At 34.4% G+C, this 7,565-nt stretch overlaps 1 protein-coding gene across 2 annotated transcripts; it reads left to right on the top strand.

Annotated features, from left to right (window-relative positions):
• The first annotated feature begins 706 nt into the window (after nt 1-706).
• LOC111893200 (LRR receptor-like serine/threonine-protein kinase ERECTA) lies at nt 707-7,084 on the top strand. 2 transcript variants are annotated; one of them, XM_023889268.3, is made up of 27 exons: nt 707-844; nt 1,005-1,499; nt 1,644-1,785; nt 1,905-1,976; nt 2,096-2,167; nt 2,244-2,315; nt 2,413-2,484; nt 2,577-2,648; nt 2,736-2,807; nt 2,892-2,963; nt 3,050-3,118; nt 3,270-3,341; nt 3,439-3,510; nt 3,579-3,650; nt 3,763-3,834; nt 3,924-3,995; nt 4,077-4,148; nt 4,236-4,307; nt 4,393-4,464; nt 4,535-4,606; nt 4,696-4,767; nt 4,861-4,929; nt 5,024-5,095; nt 5,179-5,252; nt 5,343-5,819; nt 5,907-6,277; nt 6,395-7,084. In XM_023889268.3, the coding sequence occupies exons 2-27, from the start codon at nt 1,418-1,420 to the stop codon at nt 6,758-6,760; spliced, it is 2,946 nt and encodes a 981-aa protein (XP_023745036.1). In that variant the 5' UTR covers nt 707-844; nt 1,005-1,417; the 3' UTR covers nt 6,761-7,084. The 2 variants fall into 2 exon arrangements, with proteins under 2 accessions (XP_023745036.1, XP_023745037.1); XM_023889269.3 differs by lacking the exon at nt 707-844 and having other exon boundaries at nt 885-1,499.
• Nucleotides 7,085-7,565: the final 481 nt, after the last annotated feature.

Below are 7,565 nucleotides of genomic sequence, written 5' to 3'. Positions count from 1 at the left end.
GAGAAGGCACGGGATGATGTGGTAAACACGGTGGTCGGAAGGAATGGATCCGCGAGGGAGGAAAATTCTTTAACTAAAAGCCTTCGAAGAAACCCCAAATACCATTTTAATCATTCATTTTCATAACTAAATGCTCTGTTTTTCCTAACGAGTTTTGTTTCTATGCTGTCAACCAAAAACATATTTTAAATATTTTCAAATTACAACTATGTTAATATATTCAAATTTTTGTACAGCATTTTAAGTTTTTGAAACTTGTAATTTTTTATGTTCTTTCATATCAACATCTAAACAAAAAATGAAACTCAACTTTTTATATAAAATAAGTTAGAATACGAGTGATTTATTATCAAGATAGGAGGTAGGATATGATCTCACAAAACAAACAATGCATTTAATTGTTGTATCTATCGACATCGAAGGTCACATGGGAGCTATAAAATGTTTACAGGTTAAAAGGATGGTTTTCTTCTTCTCCAAATAAAGTGTTTACTGTTGCTTCTGCTACTCTTTTATCACTCATTTACTCACATCAATCGTCTCTCAGAAAGCCTGGTCATTATCAAACCCAAACAAAGATCATTCATTTACCCCCTTCAACCCCCTACCCATCCACCCACCCCCACCCCACCCTACCCACCCCCACCCCACTCCACAAGTGAGTGATGAGTCTGCAAAAGGCACAGAGGCCTCTCTCTTTCTTTCTCTCTCCTTCTGCAAACACCTTAGAAAAACCAAACCTTTGATAGAGACTAATGATAGGACTAAATTGTATATAACCCCACTCTTCTTTCTCTCCATGTATATATAAATGGAAAATCTTTTGCTCTACTTCAAGAAAAATGTTAGTTTTGTATAATTTATTTTATAAATCTATATATATAATTTTGTTTTTTACAGATTGACCCACATGTAGGGTGAAGAACTGGAAATAGTCTTTATTCTGAAATTGATAATAGTTCAAAAAATTTATTATTAAAAAATTAAAACTTGATGCATTTCAGAAATGGGTCTCCTTTCATCTCTTATCCTGAAAAAGCTGTCAGCCGGAGAGAGAGAGAGAGTAAAAGTTAAGAAGAGGAGGGGAAAACAATAGCTGTAAAATTGTGCAGGGTTTTATAACACAGTTGCAGCTATAGCCTTTGGCACTATACTCTGTAGTCTGTAGTGTGTACTATTTCATTTCTTGACTTTATCTTCTCCATAATTCCTCCCTTCCCCCACTCTTTGATACCATGAATCATGCATAGAATAGATCCTACATGATTACACTGCAATCGAGGAGAAGAAAGATACTCAAATGTCCTGCTTACAAATCATGTGACAAGTTTTTATTCAACAATCTGTCTCACTGAATGTTGGTCGAGTTCGCCGGAGATTTACAGGGGTGACACCGCGCACGGCGGAGGTTGGTTTCATGGAGTTTTTCAGAATGATGGGGTTTCTGTCGTTTCTTCTGTTTTCTTCAAGCTTCTTCCTCGTCGTTAACTCCGATGACGGTATGTCGTTTCGGGTTCATGTTCTTGATTTTAAACTATATTTAACTATGGATTTAGAAACCCGTTTTAAAATTTGTTTTCATTATAATATAATATTCCATTTGACTTATGTTGTAATACATTTTTATTAATTTAATCTTGAAGGGGGGACATTGGTGGAGATAAAAAAGTCATTTAGAGATGTGAATAATGTGCTTTATGACTGGACTGATTCAGCACCTTCTTCAGACTACTGTATGTGGCGAGGTGTTTCTTGTGATAATGTCACCTTCAATGTCGTTGCGCTGTGAGTATTATCGTTATCCCATCCAACTTATTTAATTTTTCCATTTTTTCAAGAAAAAGCTTATGCCTTTTAGGTCAAAATTTTGACTTTTTTTTTTTTTTTTTTCGAAATGCTTTCAGTAATCTTTCAGGTTTGAATCTTGATGGTGAATTGTCACCAAGTATTGGAGACCTCAAAGGTTTACTCTCCATGTAATGTTTCTTCCCTTTCAAATTTTCAATCTTTCATCCCCCTTTGACTTAATGAATTTACTCTTTTTTTTTTTGTTAAAAATGGTATTTTTAACTGTTTTGATATCGTATTTGAACAGCGATCTTCGTGGAAATCGATTATCTGGCCAAATCCCAGATGAGATTGGTGATTGTAGTAGCCTTAAGAACTTGTAAGTTTGTGACTTTTCTTTATAATGTGATACTTTATCTTTTGATTAAACTCTAAGTAAACTGTTTTTTAACCAGGGATTTATCGTTCAATATGCTAACTGGAGACATACCATTTTCGATATCTAAGTTAAAGCAGCTTGAACTCTTGTAAGTTTAGCTCGTAAATTCCAAGAAATTTATTTGCTTTTGTTTGTAAGTTGTTCGTTTCATTTGATAACGCCATCATTCCCATTTGGTATTACAGAATCTTGAAAAACAATCAATTAATCGGACCAATCCCATCAACTTTATCACAGATTCCAAATTTGAAGATTTTGTAAGAATCTTTCCTTCATTTCTTTTCATCTTAGTTAAATAAAATAAAAAAAAAAACATATTTTATATTGATGAAATCGATGTTTAATATAGGGATCTGGCACAAAATCAGCTGAATGGGGAAATCCCAAGGCTTATATACTGGAATGAAGTTTTACAGTATTTGTAAGTTTCCAAGACTTAATATATACTATTATCTATAGAATCTTGTTTAATATATTTTGACCAAATTCTATTATTCCGTTGACTCAGAGGATTGAGAAGCAACAATTTGGTCGGAGATCTCTCTCCAGATATCTGTCAACTAACCGGCCTGTGGTATTTGTAAGTTGATTTCTTTCTTTCTTTTAATTTTCATACTTCTTTTATTTATTTATTATTTAACTTATTTATATATCATATACACAGCGATGTGAGGAACAATAGTTTAACTGGCACAATTCCTTCAAATATTGGCAACTGTACTGGCTTCCAAGTATTGTATGTATCATCTCCCTTGACCCCATTAAATTTACTCCAATATCCACCATTTTTTTATTTTGATTAATTTTTTTATTAATTTTTAGGGATTTGTCATACAATCAATTGACGGGAGAGATTCCATTTAACATTGGTTTCCTTCAAGTTGCCACATTGTGAGTCTATTGCTTTAACTCTGTATTCCTGTTAAATGTATGAAATAACAACATACTTTTAATAGTAGAATGTTGTAATAGAAAGAAATGAAAGTACATTGGTATTTCATGTATTTTACCATATATTAATCCTACAATCTTTGCATGTCAGATCACTACAAGGAAACCAACTATCGGGGAAAATCCCGTCTGTGATTGGACTCATGCAGGCTCTTGCGGTTTTGTAAGCAATATTATTTTACTTTTTTTTTTTTTTTCTGGCATTTCAATTCCAAAATTTATACTAATTTAAATTATTTCTTAATTGATTGATGTCACAGGGATTTAAGTTGCAATAATTTGAGCGGACAAATTCCTCCAATCCTTGGAAATTTGACTTATACCGAGAAATTGTAAGAATTGAAATAAGAATTATTTTACATATTTAACTATTTATGTTTTTTATTTTTATTTTTTGTAGGTATCTCCACAACAACAAGTTGACTGGATCCATTCCTCCAGAGCTCGGGAACATGTCAAAGTTACATTACTTGTACGAAATATACAAATCTCTTCCCCTTTGACTTTTTCACTTGTGCATTGTAGTTCAAACAACAAAAAGATTTTAAATAATGCGAAAGACTAATTTGACCTTTGTGATACAGGGAACTGAATGATAATCAGCTAACTGGTCATATTCCTCCAGAACTTGGAAAGCTCACCGACTTATTTGACCTGTAATAAACTTTGCAACTCAACTTAACTCTTAATTCTTAATTATGGTTTTGGTTTTTGAGTTTTTCTTAAATATGTTACATGATTGAAGGAATGTTGCTGGCAATAAACTCGAGGGAAGAATACCTGATAATCTTAGCTCTTGCACTAATCTCAATAGTCTGTAAGTTTTGTTATTTGTTAGTTGCGACATTTTTTTCCACTAAATTTGAATCTGTCGCCAATAATCATTTCAAATTGGCAGCAATGTCTATGGAAACCAGTTGAAAGGCACAATCCCTGCTGAATTTCAGAGACTTGAAAGCATGACTTACTTGTAAGTTTGTAACTAAGTATGTCATTAATACTCCGTAGTTCTATGTAGATTTGTTTACATTACAATCTTGGCTTTTGATTAAATTAGGAATCTTTCATCAAATGGTATTACTGGTCCGATTCCAATCGAGCTGTCGCGAATTGGTAACTTGGATACACTGTAAGTGGTTCAAAAGCGTCGCGAATTGTAACATTTTATGGATTTTTAAACTGTAACAATTGTTGGTATGTTTTTATTGGAATAGGGACCTCTCAAATAACAAGATCAGTGGTCCAATTCCTTCTCCTCTTGGTGACTTGGAACATCTACTAAAACTGTAAGTTTGCTTTTTGAAAATCTTTTGTGACACTTCTCCATTGTCACTAATATTTTTCTTTCTTCTATAGGAATCTGAGCCGGAACGAGTTAACAGGGTATATACCCGCTGAGTTTGGTAATTTAAGAAGTGTCATGGAGATGTAAGCCGTCGCGATTCTTTTTCAAGTTTCTTTTCAATTCTTCTAATTTTCTAAAAACATAAACCATGTTTTTTTTTTTTTTTTTGTAGAGATATTTCTTATAACCATCTCTCTGGTATATTACCTCAAGAACTCGGTCAACTTCAGAATCTGTTCATGCTGTATGTTACTTACCGATTCTATGAAATACATTTTCATTGATAATTTTGACAATTGTTATGTATTTATGTGTCTCTTTTATCAATCTTTTGCAGAAAGTTAGAAAGTAACAACTTAACTGGAGGTTTGATTTCATTGGTGAATTGCCTTAGTCTTTCAATTCTGTAAGTTCCAATCATATAATAATATATCGACATATGTTTCTATAATTCATGTCATTTTGAACCTATTTATATTATCAACTGTTTATTTATGCAGAAACGTATCGTATAATAATCTGGCTGGAGATATTCCCACCGGGAATAATTTCTCAAAGTTTTCACCCGATAGGTATGTAATCACCTAATCAACCCCCTTCTACAATTTTTAACATTATAAATATCAACTTACAAAAACTTAAACTCCGAATGCAGTTTTCTTGCAAACCCCGGTCTTTGCAGTAGCTCTATGAGTTCTTCATGTCACGCTTCTCGTTCCACCCAACGAGGTAAGCAAAAATCCAGTGCTCTGGATTCCACATATATCTTATATGGTGTCAGAGCAAGCTACTAAAACTACCAAATTTTTTAATCTTTAGTGACAATTTCCAAAGCGGCCATACTTGGGATCGCGCTCGGTGCATTAGTTCTTCTTCTGATGATCCTCGTAGCAGTATGTCGGCCCCACAACTCAAAACCATTCATTGAGGGATCATATGACAAACCCGTTCACTACTCTTCACCAAAACTCGTGATACTTCACATGAACATGGCGCTCCATGTATACGATGACATCATGAGAATGACTGAAAACTTAAGTGAAAAATATATAATCGGGTATGGTGCATCAAGCACAGTTTACAAATGTGTTCTCAAAAACTGTCGTCCGGTTGCTATCAAGAAACTTTACACTCACTACCCTCAGTATTTGAAAGAATTTGAAACCGAACTCGAGACTGTTGGAAGCATAAAACATCGTAACCTTGTGAGTCTACAAGGTTACTCGTTGTCACCTTCCGGAAACCTTTTGTTTTATGACTACATGGAAAATGGTAGCCTTTGGGATCTCCTTCATGGTAAGTTTTTATTTTATTTTATTTTATCAACTTATTTTTATTTTTATTTTATCAACTTATTTTAAGTGTAAATTTGATGTTTTTTAGGGCCGTTGAAGAAGAAAAAGTTGGACTGGGAGACTCGGATTCAGATAGCACTTGGGGCAGCACAAGGGCTTGCGTATCTACACCATGACTGTAGTCCTCGTATAATTCATAGAGATGTGAAATCTTCGAATATTCTACTTGATAGGGATTTTGAAGCACATCTTACGGATTTTGGGATTGCTAAGAGTTTATGCACTTCAAAAACCTTCACATCGACTTATATAATGGGGACTATTGGGTATATTGATCCTGAATACGCGCGTACTTCTCGTCTCACTGAGAAATCTGATGTTTATAGTTATGGGATTGTTCTTCTCGAATTGCTTACTGGAAGGAAAGCTGTTGATAATGAATCGAATCTCCATCATCTGGTAATTAAATCTTCTTCTTTGATTCTTTTCCTATAACTATATGTATGTATTGTAATAAAATCTTATTATAATAGTTTCTTTTTTTTTTCTTTTGCGTGATCAAATTGTGGGGATTAGATTCTATCAAAAACAGCGAGCAACGCTGTGATGGAAAGTGTTGACCCTGAAATAACAGCAACATGCAAAGACTTAAGCGAAGCAAAGAAAGTGTTCCAACTTGCGCTTTTGTGCACCAAAAGACAACCCTCGGAGAGACCAACGATGCATGAAGTGGTTCGGGTCCTCGGGAGCATCCTCCCAACACCCCGACCCGACCCACATGTGGGTCCCACCACATTGCTTCCGTCTTCAAAAGTTTCAAGCTACATGGATGAATACGCGAACCTCAAGACTCCACATTTGGTGAATTGTTCATCCATGAGCACCTCAGATGCGCAACTGTTTCTCAAATTTGGTGAAGTTATATCCCAAAACACCGATTAAAGTGTAAAACGCAAAACTAGTCGATGTTATGTAAAATGTCTATATTGGCCTTTGGGGTGTAGGGAGATTTTTGGAATTGTTGAATGAAACTCTGGTTGTAGTAGTAGTAGTATAGTAGTAAGTAGTAAGAATAGTATCCATGTGGAGATGTGTTGTACTTTATTGAAATTATATTTATGATGGTAGGGGCCATTGAACATGGGGTGGTTTAGGGGGGTGGGTGCACCCATGAAGGTTTCTGCAATAAATGGGTCCGTGAAAATGGGCTCCATTTGGCAGAAGGGTGTTAATATATCTGGTGCCAAGTCACAATTCCCAATGAAACATTTGCCTTTTTTTAATTTTAATTTTAATTTTTTTTTTCGATTTTCTGTTAACGTACGTGATTACACATGGGTGAGGCAGAACAGTGAGGTTGGGTTGATGGTGATGGATAATGGTCCATGAGAAATGGACAAACTTGTCATTTGCAGGGGTAGGGTAGGTAGGGTTGGGGATAGGGGGGGAGGGGGTTGGAGCCAAAGGTTTTAAATGCTATCCTTGTGTATTGTCCTTGCATTGAAGTACTTCTTTCATGATTCTTGTATAGGTATATTTTAATTTTTTATCAAATTATTTGTTGTATTTTTATAATATAAAAATTGGGGTAAATTATATTTTTTGTGATTTTTGTAATTTTGGTTCCCAAAAGTTTATTTTTTTAGTAATTTTCATTTTCGCTTGAGGTTCTCATGTTGTATTCCAGTTAAAATGTTTTATTTAGTGTATAGCTAATTGTTTTTGAAAAATATCTTGATTAAAGATA

The sequence above is a fragment of the Lactuca sativa genome, chromosome 8 (genome assembly GCF_002870075.4).
Source record: "Lactuca sativa cultivar Salinas chromosome 8, Lsat_Salinas_v11, whole genome shotgun sequence".
NCBI lineage: Eukaryota > Viridiplantae > Streptophyta > Magnoliopsida > Asterales > Asteraceae > Lactuca > Lactuca sativa.
This window is presented reverse-complemented; position numbering and strand designations above follow the sequence as displayed.

Bases quoted from the DNA above. Each gene is read 5' to 3' on its own strand.
- LOC111893200 (XM_023889268.3), top strand. From the start codon at position 1,418: ATGGAGTTTTTCAGAATGATGGGGTTTCTGTCGTTTCTTCTGTTTTCT. The intron at 4,308-4,392 runs GTAAGTGGTTCA...TTATTGGAATAG, and splicing joins ATTGGTAACTTGGATACACT to GGACCTCTCAAATAACAAGA. The intron at 4,607-4,695 runs GTAAGCCGTCGC...TTTTTTTTGTAG, and splicing joins TTAAGAAGTGTCATGGAGAT to AGATATTTCTTATAACCATC.